This window comes from Budorcas taxicolor, chromosome 10 (genome assembly GCF_023091745.1).
Source record: "Budorcas taxicolor isolate Tak-1 chromosome 10, Takin1.1, whole genome shotgun sequence".
NCBI classification, from domain to species: domain Eukaryota; kingdom Metazoa; phylum Chordata; class Mammalia; order Artiodactyla; family Bovidae; genus Budorcas; species Budorcas taxicolor.
In genome coordinates, this window is record NC_068919.1 from 12,728,427 (window position 1) to 12,751,749 (window position 23,323).

General features: G+C 36.9%; 1 protein-coding gene across 1 annotated transcript in view; it reads right to left on the bottom strand.

The window, feature by feature from the left end:
* Positions 1-5,032: 5,032 nt before the first annotated feature.
* The window catches only part of DENND4A (DENN domain containing 4A), a 71,202-nt gene continuing 52,911 nt past the window's right edge, over positions 5,033-23,323 (bottom strand). Inside the window, exons 22-32 of the mRNA XM_052646231.1 lie at positions 20,734-20,920; positions 16,932-17,026; positions 15,279-15,454; positions 15,036-15,182; positions 13,499-13,697; positions 13,020-13,274; positions 11,982-12,099; positions 11,836-11,862; positions 11,223-11,385; positions 10,995-11,059; positions 5,033-5,169 (exon numbers count right to left, since the gene is read on the bottom strand). Of these exons, the coding sequence (XP_052502191.1) occupies positions 5,033-5,169; positions 10,995-11,059; positions 11,223-11,385; positions 11,836-11,862; positions 11,982-12,099; positions 13,020-13,274; positions 13,499-13,697; positions 15,036-15,182; positions 15,279-15,454; positions 16,932-17,026; positions 20,734-20,920 (1,569 nt within the window). The remainder of the gene's footprint in view (positions 5,170-10,994; positions 11,060-11,222; positions 11,386-11,835; positions 11,863-11,981; positions 12,100-13,019; positions 13,275-13,498; positions 13,698-15,035; positions 15,183-15,278; positions 15,455-16,931; positions 17,027-20,733; positions 20,921-23,323) is intronic.

Below are 23,323 nucleotides of genomic sequence, written 5' to 3' on the forward strand. Positions count from 1 at the left end.
TGGACAGATGTAAAATGGGAAAAAAACTGAACATTTTGGTGTTGAAGGGCTGTTTTCAAAGTACTTCAGTCCCTAATCCATCTCCTAAAATGGGCTGGTTAATTTAATTCATGGCCTCACTACTCCCAAGATTCACCTTGTTTGGAAATGACTTTTACTAAATTTCAATAAATTGTGAGTCCCAATGATCTTTTATTTTACAAAAATGGATGTGTTCATGGCTCCAGAGAAGACTGATGAATATAGGATCGTATTCAAATTCCACATTCTTAAATTGGTCATCTCATTCCTGACGCTGCCGCACTGCCTGGTCTCCATACGCTGTGGCCTAGGAGCGAGAGCGGGCAGTGGCCACGGAAGGGAGCTCCCCCTGCCAGCACCCTGGGCCGCAGCCTGGTCTCTGCCCCCAGTGTCAGCTGGCCTCAGGGATGGCTCCTCCTCACCAACAGCCTGGGAGCCGATAATCTTCCCCAGTACAACTGAGGAGTGATGGACAGTGAAACGTTCTGTAAAGAGAAAGTGCTGGACCACCATTTAATGATTAAAATCAACTAATGATCGAATATCCTTTTCCTGATCAGTTTGCTAAGTTTCTGGCATTTATCTTTGCTGAGAAAGGAAGTTCTGACTTCACACTCTGGAGAAAAGGGTTAAGACATAAAGTGAAAGTTGGGTCTTGATGGACCAGCACCTGGTGGGGAGAAGGAGGAGATTGCAAGGAGATGGAAAGCTTGTATAACTTCCAAAAGATCAATTTGTTACGCTTGAAATTAAGATTATTGTCATACATTACAAATCGATAATTTATTAATACTGATTTAGAGGTTAAGTACCATCTTAAAATATCAAGATAATGGTTAGATGGTCCTTTCATTTGATGGGTAAAATGACCTGTGTAGCTAGTTACATTCAGCCTGGAAAGTCAGACCTGTCCTATGCGAGTATCTAAATTGGGACCAAGTGGCTGAATAGATGATTTCTCCTTCATCCCTGTTGAGGTTGCATTTCCTTGATGGCCCTGGTAACAGGTTTGGGCCATATTTATAAAAATGTAAAACTCTTTCTAATTTAATGGGTAAGATTCTGTATAGTAACAAAGGATATATTCCAAATGTTTTAAAATTAGTATATTTTTTAACAGTTACTCTACATTTTGAACACTCTATTCTCATATAGATCTGAAAATGTTTCTATCAAATCAGAGGCATGGCCTTTTATGATACTATAAAGTATCATAAAAATTCTATATCCCAATTACCGTTTAAAGATTGAGTACCAAAAGAGGCAAGAATTGGAATTTAATATTTAAGACATAGCTTGGTAGATGCATTTGAAAAGCAAGTTGGCCTTATGGCTCACAGAATATCCTTAGGTCTGGCCCCCTTTTTGTGGGAAAGTCCCGCTGCAGACGCAGCTTGCAGTGTATTTTTGGCCTGGTTACCGTGAAAAGTATGAGATGAGGATGAGATGAGAGAGGATGAGATGGTTGGAGGGCATCACCGACGCTATGGACATGACTTTGAGCAAGCTCCGGGAGTTGGTGATGGACAGGGAAGCCTGGCGTGTGCAGGCTTATGGGGTCACAAAGAGTCAGACACGACTAAGTGACCGAACTGAACTGACCATGAAAAGTACAAAGAGAGGGCCCATGATCAGGGTTGCCCATCCCTGTGGAGTCACTAGAGCCAAGCAGGACACCCTGGCCTGAGGCTGTCCTCAGGGCCTTCTGGGATGAGCCGGTCAATATGGAGAATCTCATTTACAGAAAATTCCATCAGTTGCTCCAGTGGTTTTATCACAGTACTGTGTTTGAAAAGAAAATCTTTAAATGCAAAAGGAAACAGCCATCCAAATGAATAGCAACTGTGGAAAGGCTACAGTAACTTTATCTGAAGAGTCTGTTACCATCTCACACAGGCACATGGACTTTTTGAGTCAGACAGAAATTGCCATTAATTTGTGCAATACTAACTTTGTAAATAATAATTAAGCTGGCAAATGTACTTACTCTTCAGAGAAAGAAGGTGGTATGAAGGGGTAAGAAGATACCAAGCACTGTGGATATTAAGGTAAACTGACCTGCAGGCACCAGAGAATTCAATTCTGAAATAAAACTTAGACATATCTTAACAGGAAGGGCAGAGCATGCCAAGACTGGCACAAAGGCAGACCAAGGACCCTCTCAACACGGCAGCCTTGCCCTTCCTGCTGGAGTGACAAAGTGCCTAACAGCAGCTGTCAAGTCCCAGTGAGAGAAATAAAGCTTGGCTACTGCACATTCTCACGCAACTGGTCATCTTCTTACCATGTCTACTTACAAAATATGTAGAAGGACAATATAACTTACATATGTAGCACTGGCTAGTTGCACTAAAGTAGCATTAGTCAGCAGCATAAAATAAAAAAGCTTATCACTTAAAATTCTGAACCAGCATTTTCAGGGGCCGTTTCTCCACGTACAAAAATGGAAAGATTTTATTAGAAAACCTTATAATAAATAAACTAGTGGCTTTAGGATTTTAAAGCAAAAAAACCTTCCCCCTCATCAGAAAAAGAAAGATAAAAATCAGAATACTGCCTAACTCCCTTTCAAGAGGAAAAAACTGAATATTCAAATATGATACACAAATGTGTGACATTCAAAACACAATGGAAGGAAGTAGTAAGTAGTAAACAAGTTATACCAGGACACGGCATGATTTATTTTCAGCTAGTAAACATATAAACAAAACCAAGAGAAAATAAAAGATAATGTAGTAAAAGGGAATTTCTTTCCAACGTGATTGACCATAATTCTCTACAATGTATGGTCAACAGAGAGAAAACTGAAGAAATGTTTGTATGGAGTTATTTTAAAGGATAATTACATATTTTCTTTTGATCAGGATTTACCACTTTCTATTCATGTTTTAGGTTTTTAGAGAGTAAATTTGTACAAATAATATTCCCTGGGGATTAAAAATAGGGGAAATAGAACCCAACCAAAAGTAGAAACAAAACTTGGTGTCGTGGGTTGGGGGAGGAGAAAAAAATTACATTCACTTTTCCAGATGAGTCTGAATCATCAAGAATGGGCTTTACCTTTTTTTGGTTAGATATTTGAAATCAATAAACTGCTATTCATATATATATTGCTTGTGTTAAAGACAAGGTAATCAATAGTGAAAGCTGTTCTTATACAAAACAAACAGACTAAAACCGGAGAATTCTGTTTGGACGGATGCTTGTCACCAATGCCAAAAGCCTCATCTATCAAATGTTTCTCTCACTGGATAATTTTCAAATGATTATGATTCTGAGACTGTAAGACTGAATTAGATTGTGAAGTGTGGACCTAAATAGTAAAGAAGGTAAGACAAGAGTGATATTTACAAAGAAGCAGATACATGTGCATAGCACCAGATTTTTCAAGTAAGCAAGTTCAGCCCCAAACTAACTGAAGTAAATTTTACATTTTTAAGTTTTCCCCATTATTTCCCAGAGTAGAAAGCTGTGAAATGTTTCAACTTGGTGTTATTCACCAATGGGGTTTACACAAAAGTGTTTTTTCTACAGCTGAATGGTTCTTAGTCTCAGGATTTTAAGATATCTCCAAGTCCAAATGTCCTGAACCCTACCGGCTTTGACATACCTAATTTAGGACCATTCATTTTTTCCTTCTTTGACATTGGCTAGAGAATTCCTTCATTATGACAATGTACAAACACACACTACATGAACATATTAAAATCTGTAATTCTAACAGCTAAAGGATACCGTTTTTTAAATCAGAAATTACTGAAAGAAAGTGATCTTAGAAATGATGGGACTACAAGAATTTTTTAATATTCTATTTAATACCCATGGTACTTAAACATTCAGTTTACTGTCTTATTTCTGGATATTTTGGATTTAGATTTCATAAACCAGATTCAGAAGGCTTATTAAAAAAGCCAAGTTCCTCAATATGGGAAATTCTATCTGGCTGTCCTTTTAGTGAGTTACTATTTTTCTACCTTTGAAAAAATATTTTGAATATTTATATATAATATATATAAACAATACTCCAGTAGGTCATATTCCAGATAAATATAATTTGTACCATACCCAATATTTTAGATATTAAAATAAAGGTAAAATTTGGGATAAACTGACGTATTTCCCAACATAAATGTTCATGTAGAATATTAAAATTTAAATTGATATTTGGCTGTGTAAGCTATTTCCCCTGTGTATCTAGTAGCAGTAGAGAAAATTCTGGAATCATGGCATACTGAACCTGATTTTGCAGAAGCAGACTTGGAACCTCTCTGGCTTTCCTCCCACAAGGCTCAGTGAGTCAGTCTGGGCGATGTGCACCCCGCCATGACTCACCCACTGCAGTCAGGCTCAGGAGTTCTAACACGCGATCCTGGGACAACACTGACGCTAGCACTGACATTTTGGAATCATTCTTCCAAGTAATAAAAAATATATAGATATACATATAGAGACCTGCAGCTGCACTAATCACTTCACATAGCAGCAGACAAGGAAAATAAGCACTTAACTGCCTTGCTTCGTAAGTTTAAGTTCATTCTGTTGCTATATTAAGTTTAAAAATTAAAAAAATATCAACTTACTATAAACAATTTAAAATACGTATAATACAACTTCATGGTCAAAACATTTGAGCAGTCTATGAAAACAGGAGATACTCTGATCTTACATTTATGTCCCATACATGATTTTTCAATCTGCCTCTTCCAAGAGAATCCATAAAACAGCTGTCTTATTTTATGGGGACTAATTTTGTTTAGGGATTTTTTTTTTTTTTTAATCACAAAAATACTTAATTGTTACTGGAGAAGAAGAAGAAAAGAAATGAGACACGAAGTGGCTCTCTCCCACTTATCACTATTTTCTTCTCAACACTCTGTACATAAACTATCTGAACCTCCTGAAACATCTTACAAATGTGTTTTCAAAAATTGAAGAAAAAAGTTTAGAGTCTAAAAGTGTTGTTTTATACACTGACTATACAGTACATATTGAAGGTATACACACATATATCTTAAAGGTAAGGTTCTCCAAAGGTTTTTCGGCATTCCATCACCCCTGTACTTGGTGGCCTGTCACAGTTGTGGGTGCTCTTGACTTGACTAGGTGTGAGACGATCATATGCCATCTTATATTCTTTATCAAATGCATCTGTAAAAAGTCATCAGGAAAGGCATGAAGAAATTTATATTTGATATTATCAGCAATCGAGTTTTGGTAATACTGCAGAACCACAAAATTAGGAGCCAAGAAGGAATATCTAGGTCATTTCTGCCAACTAAGGCACCACACAATTTCAGAGCTGGAACGGGGAACTTAAGAGTCCCCAGTGACTTTTTTTAAGTCGACAGGTTTGGAGTTAGGCTGCACAGACCAGTGAAATGTAAAATACTAAGACATCAACTGTTTACAATTCTTTTTTCCCCATCTTAAAAAGATTTGGTGAAATACATATAAAGTTTGCATCTTAACCATTTTTAGGTGCCCAGTTCTGCGGTATTACATACATTCATAACGTTGCGTAATCTTCGCCATCTATCTGCATACCTCTCTTCATCTTGTGAAACTGAAATCTATGCCCTTTAAACCAGCAGTCCCCAACCTTTTTGGCACCAGGGACCGGTTTCGTGGAAGACAATTTTTCCACGAACAGGAGTGAGGAATGGTTTTGGGATGACTCAAGTGTATTACATGTATTGTGCACTTTATTATTATTACATCAGCTTCACCTCAGATCTCTAGACATTCGATCTTGGAGGTTGGGGACCCCTGCATTAAACAATAATACCCTTTTCCTCTCCCCCGAGCTTCTGTCAACTACCGTTCTACTGCCTCTATGATTTTGACTTCTTTAAGTACTTAAGTGCTTCTTAAGTGGAATCATACAGTATTTGTATTTTTACGACTGGCATAGTCCACTTAATGTCTTCAAGTTTCACTTATGTTGTAGCATGTCAGAATTTCCTTCCTTAAGGCTGAATAATAATTCACTATGTCTATAACCCATTCTGCTTATCCACTCATCCTTCAATGGATACTTGGGTTGTTGCTTCCACATTTCAGCTATTTTGAATAATACTGCTATAAACATGTGAGTACTAATATACCTTTGAGACCCTGCCTTCAATTCTTCAGGGTATATACCCAGAAATGAAACTGCTGGATAACGTGGAAATTCTGTATTTAATTTTTTAAGGAAAAGGCCATACTGTTTTTGACGGCAGCTGTACCATTTTATATCACAACCAACGATGCACAAGTGTTCCGATTTTTCCATATTCTTAAAAACACTTGTTTTTCTGGGGTTTTTGATAGTAGCTATTCTATCTAATGGTATGAGATGGTATCTCATTGTAGTTTTGATTTGCATTTCCGTATTAGTGATGTTAAGCATCTTTTCATGTACTTAATTTGCCATCCATATATCTTCTTTGGATAAATGCCTATTCAAGCTCTTTGCCCATTTTGCAATGGCTTGTTTTTTTGTGGTTGAATTTCAGGAATTCTTTACACATTCTTGATATTAATCTCTTCTCAGATATATGATTTGTAAGTATTTTCCCCCTATTCTATGGCGTGTCTTTTTACGCCGTTGATACCACTTCTGATGCACAGAAATCTTTAGTTTTCACAATGCCCTATTTGTCTGTCTGACCTTTTGTTACCTGTGTGTTGGGTGTCATATCCAAGAAATCTAATAAATCTATGTCATGAAGCTTTTGTCGTATGCTTTCTTCTGATTGTTTTTGGACTCACATTTAGGTATTCAATCCTTTTTGAGTTAATTTTTGTATAAGGGTCCAAACTGATTATTTTGCAAGTGGATATCCTATTTTTCCAGAACAATTTATTGAAAAGAGTCATTTTCCCACAGAAGAGTCTTGGCATTCTTGTCAAAAATCATTTTTACCGTAAATGTGAGGGTTTATTTCTGAGCTTTCTATCCTATCCCATTTGCCTATGTTTCCGTCTTTATCCTGGTACCACTGTTTTGATCACTGTAGCTTTGCTTAAAGTTTTGGAATCAGTTAGTGTGAATCCTCCAGATTTGTTCATTTTCAAGACTGTTTTGGCTATTTGGGATGCCTTGAGATTCCATAAATTTTAGGATGGGTTTTTCTATTTCTGTAAAAAATACTACCAGTGACTGTATTAAATCTGTAGATTGATTTAGTAGTACTGATACATTAAGAATATTAGTCTTCTAATTTATGAACATGGGGTGGGTTTCCATTCATATATGTGATTTTTAATTTAGGAAATGTTTATAATTTTCACTGTACAAGTCTTTCACAACTTCCTAAGCATTTTATTCTTTTTGATGCTACTGTAAATGGACTGCTTTCTTAATTTTATTTTTGTATTATTCATTGCTTTAGAAATTAAGCTAATTTTTGTATCTTGATCTTATATCCTATAAACTTGCTGAATTTATTATTAACTCTAATACTTTGGGGTTTTTGTTTTGTTCTGTTTCAATTTGGTTTGGAATCTCTAGGGTTTTCTATATACAAGATCATGTCACCCATAAACATAGTTTAACTTCTTTGTTTCCAACCTGGATGCCTTTTATTTCTTTTTCTTGCCTGGCTGTTCAGCTAGAGTGTTGAAGTGTGGAAGCAGGCATCCTTTTCTTGTTTCAGATCTTAAAGGGAAGACTGTTTTTTATCATTGAATATGGTGTTAACTCTGGGTTTTTTTCATAAATGCCCTTTATCAGGTTGAAGATATTCCCTTCTGTTTCTAGCTTTTCTAGTTTGTTGAATTCTGTCAAATGTTTTTTCTGTGTCTACTGAGATACCATGTGGTTTTGTCTTTATTCTATTAACATGGTATTACATTAATGTAGTTGTTTTTATTCTGAACCAACACTGCATCCTTGGGCTATATCCCTCTTTGTCATGGCATACGATCCTTTCTATACATTGCTGGATTTGCTTTACTAGTATTATGTTGAGAATTTCTGTATCTATATTAATAAGGGATATTGCTCTTCAGTTTTTTTTTCTTGTGACTTCTCTGTCTGGGCTTGGTTCAGTTCAGTTCAGTCGCTCAGTTGTGTCTGACTCTTTGCGACCCCATGGACTGCAGCATGCCAGGCTTCCCTGTCCATCACCAACTCCCAGAGCTTGCTCAAACTCGTGTCCATCGAGTCGGTGATGCTATTCAACCATCTCATCCTCTGTCATCCCCTTCTCCCGCCTGCAGTCTTTCTCAGCATCTGGGTCTTTTCCAGTCAGTCAGTTCTTCACATCAGGTGGGCAAAGTATTGGAGCATCAGCATCAGTCCTTCCAATGAATATTCAGGACTGATTTCCTTTAGGACTGACTGGTTGGATTTCCTTGCAGTCCAAGGGACTCTCAAGAGTCTGCTCCAACACCACAGTTCAAAAGCATCATTCTCTGGCGCTGAGCTTTCTTTATGGTCCAACTCTTACATCCATACATGACTAGTGGAAAAACCATAGCTTTGACTAGATGGACCTGCGTTGGCTAAGTAACGTCTCTGCTTTTTAATATGCCATCTTATGTTGGTCATAGCTTTTCTTCCAAGGAGCAAGTGTCTTTTAATTTCATGGCTGCTGTCACTGTCTGCTGTGATTCTGGCCTAATGCATAGAATGAGTTAGGAGGCACTTCATTTTCTTCTACTTTTTTAGTCAGAGTTTATGAAGGATTAGTGTCTTAGTTTGGGCTGCTATAACAGAATACCATAGACTGGGTGGCTTAAATGATGAACAATTATTCAAGGTGCCAGCAGATGCGGTGTCTGGTGAGAGCACTCTTCCTGGTTTGCAGATAGGTGTCTTCTCCTAATATCCTCATGTTGCTGAGAGAGAGAGGGATAGTTCTTTTCTCTCTCTCTCTCTTTTTTTTTGGCTGGCTTGCAGGATCTTAGTTCCCTGACCAAGGGTTGAATCCAGGCTGCAGCAGTGAAAGTGCTGAGTCCTAACCACTGGACTGCCAGGAAATTCCCTCTTATTTTTCTTATAAGGCTACTATCCCATCCTAGAGGCTCCAACCTCCTGATGTAATTACTTTCCAAAAACCATCACATTAGGGCTTCAATATATGTGAATTTTGGGGAGGGGGACACAAACATGCAGTCTATAACAAACAGTGTTAATTCTTCTTTAAACATTTGGTAGAATTCACCGTCTGGTCCTGAGGGAGATTTTTGTATACTAACCCAATCTATTTACTTGTAACAGGTCTATTAAGATTTTCTAATCTTCAGTCAGTTTTATAGTTTGTCTTTCTAGGAATTTGCTTGTCTCTTTTAGGTTATCTGATTTGTTGGTATATAATTATTATAATTCTTTTTATTTCTGTAAGCTCAGTAGGAATTATCCCCCCTTTTATTCCTGATTTCAGTAATTTGAGTCTTCTTTTTCTTAGTCTGGCTTAAAGATTTTTCAATTTCGTTGATCTTTTATTTTTAAAATAAAAATAAAATTTTTTTGGCTGCATTGGGAGGTACAGCATGTAGGATCTTAGTTCCCCAACCTGTCCACTGGCTTGGTAGCGTGGGGTCTTAACCACTGGATTGTCTGGGAAGTCCCTATTGGTCTTTTTAAAGAACAAACTTTTGATTTCATTTTTTCTATTTAAAAACATTTTCCCCCTTTTTTCTCTAATTTATTTATTTCCACAAATATTTATTTCCTTCTCTCTGCTTGCTTTGGGTTTAGTTTGCTCTTCTTTTTCTAGTTTCTTAACGTAGAAACTGCTTTTAATGAATCTCGAAGTTTTGGTATATTGTATTTTATTTTCATTTATCTTGAAAGTATTGTCTCATGACTTTTTGGACCAATCTGTTATTTAGGAGTATGTTGTTTAATTTCCATATACTTGTGAATCTCCTATTTTCCTTCTATTATTGATTTCTCTTTTCCTTGTAGTGTGGTTAGAGGATACACTTCGTATGATTTCCAAGTTTTTAAAGATGTATTGGGAGACTTACTTTCTGGCTTAACGTCTGGTTGCTCTTGGACAATATTCCACGTGCAGTAGAGAGGAGTGTGTGTTTTGTTGTTGGATGGAGTGATCTGTAGCTACTTCTTAGGTCCAGCTGGTTTACAGAGCTGTTTCAGTCTTCTGTTTCCTTCTGATCTACTGCCTAGTTGTTCTACCCATTACTGAAATATCCAACTATTAATATTTTGGCTAAATGTCTATTTCTCCCTCCAATTCTGCTGGTTTTTACTTCAGGTATTTGACGGCTCTGTTGTTAGCAGCATATATATTATAATTCTTCTAAATAATTAATAATTCTTGGTGGATTGTTTCATCATTATAAAATGTCCTTCTTTGACTCTAAATTCTACTTTGTCTGATATTAATATAGTCACTCTAGCTCCCTTGTTAGTGTTACTTGCATGGAGTATCTTTTTCGATCCTTTTAAAACCTTTCTATTTGTGTCTCTGACTAAAGAAGCCAAGCACAATAACTGAGAGATGATCAACCAAAAATGTTTGAGGCCTCCTAAAATACACACTCAGCTGCCTTACGTCTTTCTGAAACAAGCTTAATGCCGTTAGTGATATGACACAATAGTCAAAAGCACAGGACTGGAAATTAAGGCTGCTTGTTCAAGTATGGCTCTGTTATTGTTGGGAAACCCAAGTTCAAGCTACTTAGCCTCCTGGATCCTCAGCTGCCTCAATAGTAATATGGAAGTGATGACAGTACCTACCCCGTAAGACTTTTGAGAATTACATGAGATATAGCATGGAAGGTACTTGCTATAATGTAAAGCACATCATAAGCCCTCAAAAAATGTTAGCTTTCATCATTTATCATTGTTACTACCAACATGACCAAAATATCCAAGTATCTTTTACATTATATTAGAAGAGAAACCATTCTAATATATTAAATATAATCATATTAAACTAATACTACCAGTATAAAAACATTTTGAAAACTATACCATGGTATGTAAGTATTACATGTTTTATATTATGCTGAATTACCTATATCGATGTTTTCTCTTCCCAGTGCCACCAGTGACAGAAATAGTATTTCTCTATATAAACTCCTAGGGGAGAAAACGAATGGAGAAGACAGATATTACTATTCATACATCTGTATATATCTATAAAATTTTTTATGTTAATATAAGCATGAGATATTCTAACAAGTCACCAAACAATATGAATCTGCTTAGAGGAACAATATATTCACTTAAGAGAATGACTTACCTCTGTCTTTTAAAATGAGGACATTTATTCAGTGTGTCTAAAATCTGACTCATTGGTCCATAGACATCATTCATTTTAATGCTTTTTACCATATTTTTCAACAGTTCCTGGTTAAATGAATTATCACCTTTTTGCAATAAATGGACCATTGGATACTTTTGGGCTGTAAAAGAACAAAAGAGCAGATGAACAAAAATGTTCTGTGTATAAAGCAGAATGTAATTAAGCAGCAACTGATAGCTATTTAAAAAGCTACGAAGCAGTAAAAATAAATTAAGGGTAATAGATAAAAGAACTGAAATCTAAGAATGAAGAAAGAAAAGAAAAAAAGGAAGAAATAAGACAAACAATGATAAAAATAAGCTTTTTGTGGTCTCAAATACACAGTAACTAAAAATACTATTTTCCGTAATACAGCCCCTGGAAGGAATTTTAAATCAGCAGCCTGGGATGGAAACAAAAAAATAGGTAAAAAGAATAGGGACAAGCGATGTGCTAAAGATGGAACTGTACAAAATGTAACCCCTCCACCACACACAGAGCATCACTCAGAAACAAAAACCCCTGGACTTCCATAGCAGATAACACCAAAAACATCAAACTTAACACTCACTCTCAAACAAAAGAGTACGATTTTGACCTGTAAGACAAAAAGTAGTACAATAAAATAAAAGTCAGTTGCACATTAGTTTAGGCTATTTAAAGCAAGTAGAGAGTACTCTTATATGAAGGAAATGGGCATTCTATGACAGCACTTACTATGCGCATTCCAGAGGATGTACAAGGGCTGTCCTGGATCCTGATGTAATTTCATATTGTCCCACAACATCTGTATTAAAACATATTTACTATCTTCAGACATACAGTGGCGAGGAATCTGTGTTGAAGAATAAAAAAATACTCATTAATGATCCTTACATGATAATGTTTTGTAAATATTTTATAAAGATCCTTAAAAATATTTTTTAGGATGTATGGGTGCAAAAGAGAAAAGAACAGAAAAACCATTGGTTTGTATACATTTTATAACCTACTGAAGGGAGATGACCTGAGTTAAGTTGAGAAGTCAGTGGTCCCTAAAGTCGCAGATTTAACAAAGTGCTAAGATCATGAAGAGGTAGTCTTGACCAGCTTTCGACTGAGGCTCCACAGAAAGATAAATCCAGGAGCCCCATTCTCCAACGTTTCAAGGCCGCAGCACGGATACTCTGAGTCAACCTCTCAGTCACTCCTTCACTGACAATCCAAACACATGCACAGTCATAGACGTGAAGTACAAGAGAGAACACAAAGCTCCTCAACTGAGACCTTGCCGTTTAGTGGCAGTGACAGCATAATGAAAAAGGAAAGAACATATCAAAAATGCAAGTGAGCATACATACAACAAACTACCTAAATGTTAAATGACAATTTAGAGCAATGACGAGAACAGCAGCTAGCACACGACTGCAACGCGAATTACAGACGTCCTCCTAAAGCCCTAGGCTGCTTCTTGAAGGAGGTATGAGGCATGAGTGGAGCCAACTCACAAAGTCATCTTATAAGAGTCTTTTACAGTTTATTCTTGAGGCTGTAACAAAAAGCCAAGCCCATTTTGTGTAAACGTTTATAAGAAGTGCAAAAAACATGACTGTCTTACTGCTGAACTGCAAGAAGAAAAATTATTTACAAGAATTTTATTGATTCGGATGGTTACTAAAAATATTTAGCATAAAATTACTTTTTTGTCATTAGGAATATGCAAACATTACAGTGGTGATAGTAGCACTGAATTTTAGATAATTCTTACTCTCGTACCTTTGAATACTTGTTACAATGCTCAGAAGAAAGAATCAATCCAGGTAAATTACTGGGTAAGTCAAGACGTCTAAAATACCACACCAGGTTCCAAAAAACAATTGGATGATGGTCCACAAAGTCTGCCACTGTTATTGCACGATCACCTTCATTTTCCAATAAGCTTTCAAGTTCCTTCCATACCACTAGTGGACTAAGATATGGAACAGTGATAGGATCTGGACTTGGGAGGTGCCATTCTAATCCTAAAGAATCCTGTTGAGTAAATAAAAACTGTAAAGAGCAAATACAAGATGATGATACTAAATCATTCTTTTATATGCCTGTCAATGACTTCTACATAATTAGAAATGTAATTGTATAATATAACAAGATACCCTTCTTAATAAAATTGAAGCTTATGAGGCTGTTTAGTACAAGGGGAACAAAATCAAATGCAAATAATCAATATCCAAACTGAAAAACACTGAAATACGTACTGCAGCGCCTTGTAAAGTAGTTGGCAGGCTGCCTGTAGGAACGAGCTTCTGCCCTCCGATGTCTTCCTTATCCAAGGTGCCATAAGTACTAACACTCCTGGCCATTGGAAATATCGGACATTTTGACATAGCTGCTTTTGATCTATCAGCAGGGATCTGAATGCTTCGGGCACATGTATTTTCCAGTGGCTTAGATTTGCTTGGGCATTAAAAAAGGAAAAAAAACATATCATTCTCTAGATTTATTTTCATCTGACCATGTTCTCTTTAGAATCAGACCTGCAGGTAGCAAAGTGAAACAAAGGAAAGATGTAATCTGGCTTTGGCTTGGGGAAAAGGATACGGTTTAAAGTAGCCTAGTCATGTTAAATTTCCTTTTTATCCTGTAAACTTTAAATATAAGTCATTCATTTGTTCAAAACATTTAGTGGACAACTTATACTGAGAACCCACAGTAGGCCCAGGGATACAAACCAGAAACAACAGGCACCTATTCCTCCAGGAGTCAGAACTAGTGGGAAACAGTCAAAGAAAGGGCCACAGCAGACCTGTGATGAGAGAATGCACACACCCAGACTCGCAGTTCTGTAGTCTGAGCAGTCAGGATCAAAGCAGGCTGGCAGGCCACGCTAGCCTGCCAGTACCACGCATGCATTTTCTTCTGCACATGCAGTTACCAGTGTGACTTGTTCTGCCCAGCTCGATTCGCTGCAGTTGGCACCTCTCCAAAATGGAGAGGATACTAGCCTTTGTTCTAAGCACAGATTTACTTGTATTAGGCTTACTGTATAATCCTGTTTGATTTTGACAGTTCATCTAACATCTCCAAATGTTTTCTTAGATTATTAAATATTCCTAAGTAGAAAATTAAATACTACAAAGTAGAAATATGTTCAGTTCAGTTCAGTACTGACTTAATTCAAGAAAGAGGACAGAGATAAGAGAAAGATGTTCATTTTAAACTTCAAGTGTTCTACAGAATTTTTACCTTTAAAATAGTAAACATTATCAATCGTGAATTATACAGCTTAAGCTCTGGGGATTGAGGTATAAACTGGTTTTAAAATCGTTCATTTACTTATGGCTACACGGGGTCTTGGTCGCTGTGCGTGGGCTCTCTCTAGCTGTGCTGAGTGGGGGCTACTCTCTGTTGGGGTGCACAGGCTTCTCACTGCGGTGCCTTCTTGTTGTGGAGCACGGGCTCTAGACTGTGGGGCTCAGCAGCTGTAGTCACAGGCTTAGTTGCCCTGAGGCATGTGGGATCTTTCCAGATCAGGGATCAAACCCGTGTCCCTTGCATTGGTAGGCAGATTCTTAACCACTGGACCACCAGGGAAGGCCATAAACCATAAACTATTAACTGTTGAAACATTTAGATTATTAGAGAATTTCAGTATTATTTTAATTAGGAATAAGAATTTAAGATAATAAATCTATTATATATAGGGATTTAAATCTTAAAATGGTCAGCTAATTGTTCTGTCATAAATGGAAATGTATATGTTGTTAACATATAGTTCCACATAATAATAATTACCTATTCAGATCAAAACTCCCTTGAACAGAGAGAAGAGATGTGTCAAGACCAGAGGTTGATGTTGAGATGCAAGACTGCCTTGTCTGACTTGAAAAGGAGGATGGAAAATGTATATTTTCTGTAGATGGGCTTGACTTCAAAAAGTATCTGTAATGTGAAAGAAAGGAGCTTTTTGAGAAAAGAGACAGTCTAGGAAGCATGATCCTTAAACACGAAGGTAAAAAAAAACACGTGAATCATTACCTTCCAGGTCGTCTTAAATCTCTTATCTCTATATTCAGAAAGGGCAAGAAAAGATTGCCACAAAACGGGCAGGTAGTATTGAGATTTGAGTCATCCGCTGTCCAGCCAGCCATGATTTCCTCATCGTGGACTAGACAATCACAGGTTTTACACCGAGAGCAGCTTGAGATAAGGACCTACGGGAGAAAACAGCACTTTACAAAGTAAGCTAGTGAGTGCATAAAATTATTTCAATTAACAAGTCTATTGGAAAACTAAAATTCAGAATGATTTAGAAGTTACAAACAAAAAAAAAGGATTATTATCAGTACATTATATAATACACTCATCTTTAACTACTTCGGCTAAGTCTATTCCAAAATTTTTGCTGGAAGGGAAACTTGCATTTAAGTGAGCATCTTTACCATTATAATTATGTACTATAAAATGTGCCATGATTTTATTTGGCTTCCCAGGTGGTACTAGTGGTAAAGAACCCACCTACCAATGCAGGAGACATAAAGAGATGTCAATCCCCGGGTTGGGAAGATCCCCTGGAGGAGGGCATGGCAACCCACTCCAGTATTCTTGCCTGGAGAACCCCATGGACAGAGGAGTCTGGAGGGCTACAGTCTACAGGGTTGCAAACAGTTGGACACGACTGGAGACTTAGCATAGCACACACACACACACAAACACACGATTTTATTAATGGAAAACTAAACCCAAGCATTCATTTATTAATACACAAAACAAGTACTGGTAATTCCATGTTATAGATCTGTGCTACTCAAAGTGTGGTCACCAGAGAAGAGGTGGTCTACAAACTCTTACTGGTTTGTGAGGAGCTAAGTAAAGAAATTGAGAAGAGGATCTGGGGACGTATAAAGTAACTGGTCATTCCTGCAACAGCTAAGTTGGTGATCAACAGATTTTACAAGTGTATCAGCCATGACAGATTGGAAATTAAAAACAGCAACAACCAAAAAACCCCTGGTCCTTCATTATAGACAGTTTAAGAAGCACTGCTAGAGAGAAATGTAAATACTGTTGTCATTACATTAATAAAATATAGAATTCCTGAAGCCATCAGAAACTCTGTAATTGCAGCATTAGTGTTCATCATTTATTTCCAACTACATGCAAATTTATGCAAATTAGTGTGAAATAGCAACACTCACAAATGTATTTGAAGCAATTTTTGCACAAAAATTAGGGGAAAAATTTCAAGTATAAAAGTAAAACCTTTTCACTGTGAGAAAATGGGATATAGCAGCATATCCAGCAGATATATATATTACACTGATACAAAGAATGGAAAACATGATGGAAAAAGTGGACACAAATGCCAAAACCGCTCCCAGTATCCTCATCCAAAAAGTGTGCCTACACAGTGAAACTAGTTAAAAGTGTTTGAGGAGCGAAATAACTATTGAAAGAGGACATACATAAAACAAGGGTCAAATATAAACGCTGAAAATAAAAGTGCAATCAAAGTATGGAATTTTTCTAAACAGAAAAAGTCATAGACATTTTAAGTTTATTCAGGTGTAATATACATTCTGAAATTTTCAGATGCCATATATTTAATTTTATCACTCTACCAGAGACTATCAATATTTAAGAAATTTTATTAAGTAGCACATGAAGATATTCTTTGGATTAAAATTGTACCTCCATTGCATAGTTCTGGAAGATATTTGTATTACTCGTGTTGCAGGAAGATGCCACCTCTGATTTCCCAGGTAAGGCAAACTTGGATAAGGATCCTGTTCATTATTAAAAAACAAACAGCAAAACCATTAAAATTAATAAGAAAGGATGTGAGAATCTCTCACTCTCATAAATTCTCTGGTAAAATATCAAACTGTCCTATTCAAAATTTAAGAAAAAACACATAAATAATGAAAAATGTTTTCCAAGTGTGCATTTGTCTTTTGCGTATACACCTAAGGAAGTGTGTTTTAATTCATTACTCACTTATTTTCATTACTCACTTATTAAGCACGTTGCATGTACCGGCTAGAAAGCATACTGGTTGTTTGTAATTACTATTTTGCTGTTTCTGTTCTTACATGTTTAAGATATAACACAGTGTTTATTTTAGTTCTAAGGCTTAAAAAGTATAAACAGCTGATCTTATTTCAGATCATGAAAAGAATTATTGGCAACTTTCTGCCTTGTAAGACTCTTTAAAATCTGTAAGAGTAATCTTGCTCTTAAGCACTAGGGAAGAGTCTCCAAGTATATTCTCAACAGCAAAAAGATATGAGTAGGTATTAAAATGACAGCAACAAAGAGTGAGAACAGTTCTGTGGTCAATTGCTGACAGTGGCTCTATCTAGTTAGGAAAACTGGAGGTAATCTATACTTCTATACTTTTTCCTCTGTAGTTACTACATTTTATGAATGAACACTGGTATTTTTTATAAATATAAAGGTATTAAAACAAATTAACGGTATAAACTAGCGGTTCCCGAAACAGAGAGGAAAGGAGAACATGAAATACCACCATGGGGATGCAATCAGCATAATCCAGACTAATGATCCAACTGCTTCAGCAAATAAATCACAAGAGGAAAAAAGCTCTAGACCGTCTGTTAGCTGAAGCCCTTGCCTCAGAGAGATGCAGAGAGCGCGGAAGCCTCGTATCATCCTGGATGCTTAGAAATGGTCATCTGCAGTTCTTTCCTGATGGCCGCCCAAGAACCTTCTGTAATTCCGCCTCCCTCTGCTAAAGCTAGTTCAAAACTGCTCTCTATTAGCCCTGACTAATTCAGTCATTTATGCTGGCAGTCTACCTTTTGTATCTGATCAATTTACAGTACAGAATATTCTTTTTAGCAAAGTGAATCAGGATGTGAGGTTATCTTACTTAGTTCAATAAACTCTTCTTGTATGTTAGAAAAAAATAAGAGGGGGGAGCTAATCACCTGAGTATATGACAAGGGAGGGAAAATACAGGGAATGAAGATGAGAGGGAGTTAACAGACATCAAACAATGCAACAAATAGATCCTGTCTGGGTCTCAACTTGAACAAACCATCTATAGAGTTTTATGAGATAGTTGTAAAAGTTTAAACTATGTATATATTTTATACATTGTGTAATAAACCTTGACACATTAAGAAATATGATGATATTAAAATTTTGTTTTAAAAAATGAATGCTTCGCAAAAGATACATACTGTGAAAAGTGAAAGTTGCTCAGTCATGTCCGACTCTGTGACCTCATAGACTATACAGTCCATGGAATTCTCCAGGCCAGGATACTGGAGTGGGTAGCCTTTCCCTTCTCCAGGGGATCTTTCCAACCCAGGATTGAACCCTGGTCTCCTACACTGCAGGCAGATTCTTTACTAACTGAGCTATCTTCTAAGGTCTAAAGGGCTTCCCTTGTGGCTCAGCTGGTAAAGAGTTCGCCTGCAATGCAGGAGACCTGGGTTCAATCCGTGGGCTGGAAAGATCCCCTGGAGAAGGGTAAGGCTACCCACCGCAGTATTCTGGCCTGGAGAATTCCACGGACTGCATATAGTCCATGGGGTTGCAAAGAGTCGGACAGGACTAAGTGACTTTCACTTTCACTTACATACTGTATGAATTCATAAAAATGTTGACAAATGGCTGGCTATAGTGTTAAGATAATGCTCACCTGTGTAGGGAGTGGTGAGTAGATGTGGGCAGGGATCTGGATGCTGCTACTGAACTGTTATCTTAACCTGATACTGGTTATTCAGTTGTTCTCATGGACAATATTTACATACATAAAAATGTACACAGTACATGTATAACAGAGTAAATAATAAATTTCTTAAAAAAACTAAGTAACTTTAATAAAAAGTTAAAAAAGATATAACATTAAAGTCCTTATGTTTTAGAAATACACGCTGAAGTATTTATGAATAAAATTATGTATTGTTTGGGACTAACTTTAAAATAATTCAGTGGGGCAGGAAAAAGTGTTGGCAGCAGAAGACAGAGGGGATAAGATAAAGCAAGACTGGCCATTTGCTGATAAGTGTTGAAGCTGCATGAAGGACACACGGGAGCTTATTGTGCTAGCCCTTCTACTTTTGTGATTGTTTGAATACTTCCGCAAGAAGAGCTTTTTAAACCAGTAGAGATGCAAATTTAAGAAATGTTATAAGGCGTTCATTCCTCACATCATATACCAGGAGAAATTTCAAATGGATTAAATGTCTAAATCAGGAGTCAAATCTACTTTTGTATAATCACAAGAATGATTTTTACATTTTAAAAGCACTGTTAAATATATATATATATATATATATATATCCCACAAAACTTAAAACTATTTACGATATGGCCCTTTATAGAAAAAGTCTGCTGATCCCAGAAAATGTTAAAGAGGGAATGAGAGAAGTACTGAAGAAAGTAGTGGTGAACCTCGGGGAAGGGAAAATCTTTTCCAATGACTCAAAATCCAGAAGTAACAGGGCAAAAACTGATACTTTTAATGATACAAAATTGAAAACTTTTATGTGGGGGAAGAAAACCCCAAAATTGGACACTGTTGGAAAAAGCATCTGCCACTGATATAAAAGACAAAGGATTAATTCCCTAATTTAAAAAAGAGCTATTAAAACTTAGAAAAAAAAAAAAGGTGGTGGGGGGACCAACAAGCGAAAGTCAAATGTAGGCAAAAGACAGTTCACAGAAATAGTTCCTGAATGTACAGCTAGATATGCAATTTAATTTATAAAATAAACAAATATTAATTGAAATACACTCTTCACCTATCAGATGGCAAAAATCCAAGTGTGCTAAACATATTTTCTTCACAAGGCTGCTGGGAAATAGGTATTTGTCTACACTACCTGTGGGAATACAAAATTGTATACCCCTGAGGAAGGAACTTGGCAATATCACTTCAAGGAAGAACGTGGAAGCATCTTCTAAAGCTACCCAGGCAAAAATATAATATGGCATATGTGCATCATAGCATTATTCATAACAGTTAAAGACTGAGAATTTAAAGCCCATCAACAGGGAAGTGGCTAAAATAAACTGATACAGTCACACATGATGAACCGTGCAACCTTAAAAATGAAAGGGGGACAATGCTATGTGATGATATGAAATGTTCTTCCGAATACAGTGTTAAGTGAAAAAAGTAAGTCACAGTTAATTGTTTAACAGTTATGTTACCTTTTGAGTAACAAGACAAGGAGGTGTGAAGAACACACAAACACAACACACATGCTTTTAAAGAAGTATATATTTTTCAAAAAAGCAACAATGAAAGGATAAACCAAAAATGAACAAAAATGGCTGCCTCGAGGGACAAGGAGAAAACAAGCTGAAGGGATGAGGATGGAGGCCAGCGTTCTCTGCAAGTGCATTGGTTCTCTGTTGCTTTGAGCCATGCAAATCTTTTACAAAATTAAAAATGTAAAGGAGAAAAAGTAAAGGTACCACACATCAAATGCAGGATGACAGAAGGGTTTGGACAAACCTTCTAAGGAGGCAGAACTTTCCAGGCTCGTTCTGCTGAAATCAGCTCCCTTAGTCCCTGAAGCGGTGCTGCTCTCCTGAGAAGTGGCTCCTTCCAACTCATGGCAGACATCTTCATCTGTTAAAGAGGTAGATTCAGAATCCTGGGCTCCCACTGAAGAAAGACTGGTACGGTCAGAACTTTGATCCTAAGGACATAATTATAAGCTTAATTTCCTTCATATTTAAAGTTATTTAAAAGGTCACTTCTAAGGCAGAGGAAATGCCTAATTACTCAGATGATCAATTAATCAACATTATAACTTCTAGGGGAAAAATAAAACCAACCAACTTTACAAGGTCATCCGAATTTGGACAAACATGAGCTCGAGATCAATTTTTACGGCAGCATTTATTAGTTAGATCAAAGCAGATACCTGTTAGATAACTGTTAGCTTTAAGCCTTCTTTATTGTTAATTTTCTTTCCTGCAAATCCTGGTCCAGGATGATATCACCAGAAAACTACATTTTATTCTCTTTTATTTGTTCACATTTTATTCTTTTCCACAGCCATCCAGGTTATTATTTCTGGATCCCATGAAAGTTACTGTGTAGTCTGGGTACTGTTATATTCTCTTGGAGAATGTTGTACTATTGTTTTAGCAGACAGTCAACTGAGTTATGTTCAGCTTGTAATTTGTGTTTTGATTTTGTAGGTGGTGATTTAATACTCAGTTTAATTCTCTAAGCCTTGTCCTCCATGCTGGTCTGCAAGTATGCCATGTACGTGTAAGCTCAAGGGTGAGGCAGATACCTGTGTGGGCCATACACAGAATCAGGACTCCTCCTTTCACAGCTTCCCCTCGTACTCTCCTGCCCAGAGACCCCCTTCCCTGGTTCCTCTCTCCGGGAAATATGGGGACTCTCCTGACGTTTCAGCTGCCAGGAGGCCAGGCCACACTGTGACTGGGACCTGCTCTTGGGGCAAAGATGCATGAGAAAGAAAACAGGAAATTTTCTTCACAATCTGTCGCTTTTATTTTTCAGAATCCTTAGATAGTTGCTGTTTTGTATTCTGTCCAGAGTTTTTAGTTGTAAGTTGAGGGATGAGTTTTAGTGGCCTTATGTTACCACAGTGGAACTAAAATTTTCACCCAAATTTTTAAAGAATATTTTTGCTGGGTACAGAAAAACACGTTGGCAGCATTTTCTTTCAGTACTCTGATCAAGATGTTTTTCCGGCATCTTTTGACATCACTTTCTCTTCAGAAGACCACTATCAGTTTTCTTATTGTTGCTTTTTTTTTTTTTTTTTAAGAAATTAAAGCTTTATTTGAGAAACTTACTTCCAAATTACTTTTATGTGTTTTTAAGTCATAAGGAGTACCCAAGAAAAAAACATATACAGTTCCCATAGGAATAAGGACAAAAAAATAGGGTTGATGACTGCCCCAAATGATAGTTCCTAAAGGAAAAAAATGTAATATTTTTTTTTGAGGCAGGGTAAGTGAACTACATACATCATAAATAAAATTTTCTTATTTTACAAGGAGGAAGGACTATGATCCTGTTTTTGAAGCATATTAAATACAAAATCCACTGTTCTTATCAAGATGAGGGAAAAAAGATCATTCTTCAACACTTCAGTTCTCATGCAATGAAATCCAAAGGTCTGTTGAATCCACATTTTCAACTTATGTACTGCCTATCCTTTCTCTTCTGAGATCCATTTATGGCATAGGCCTTTACAGAGCCATCCACCTTTTTTCCCTTTCGTGGAGGCAAATCCCATTAACGTCACCATTTCTACTCCTCTCTCTGTTGTGCCCTCTGTATTCCTCAGTTATCTGACGTTCTTTGCTCTCTGTTTCTTCTCCTCAGCTCTTCTTTCTTTCAGTTGAGAAGGGCAAGGAGATGTGGATCTCTGGCGTCTTGGGGACCTGGAACGCCTTCTGTGCAGCCGGAGAGCGGCTCCCAGGACCGGGACCTTTCTCGGCGCCTGCGTTCTCTTTCCCAGGATGCGGCCTGGGACCATCTAAGTACCCTCTGTGGGGAGTGGCTGCGGCTGCGACCCATTTGGAATCCTCCTTCAGTACTAGTTGCCCCGGAAACGTATTGTTGCTCTTTTGAAGGTAATATATCTCTTTTCTTTGGCTCCTTTTAAGATTTTCTTTGCATTTCATTTTCATCTAACATTAGATGCCTATTTTTTTTTTTTTGGCACTTATTCTGCCCGACATTCATTTATCTTCTAAATATGTGAGTTGTCATCTTTAATCACTTTTGGAAAATTCACGGCAATTAGCTTTTAAATTTTTCTTTCTACCCTGTTCTTTCTTTTTCTGGAACTCAATTACATCAGTGTTAGGCAGTTCCACTAAACTGCACATTCTTTTCAATATTTCCCTCCCCTTTTTTTTTCTATCTATACTTCCGTGTGGATATTTTCTATTAACTCCCATCAACTTCACTAATCTTTCTTCTCCTGTGTTTTGTTTGCTGTTAAATCCAACAACTGTATTCTTAATTTCATATCTTTTTTGCTTCTAGAATTTACACTTGCTCAACAGATGATTATCTGGGGAAATTTTCCATCTTTCTAGCTTTTTTT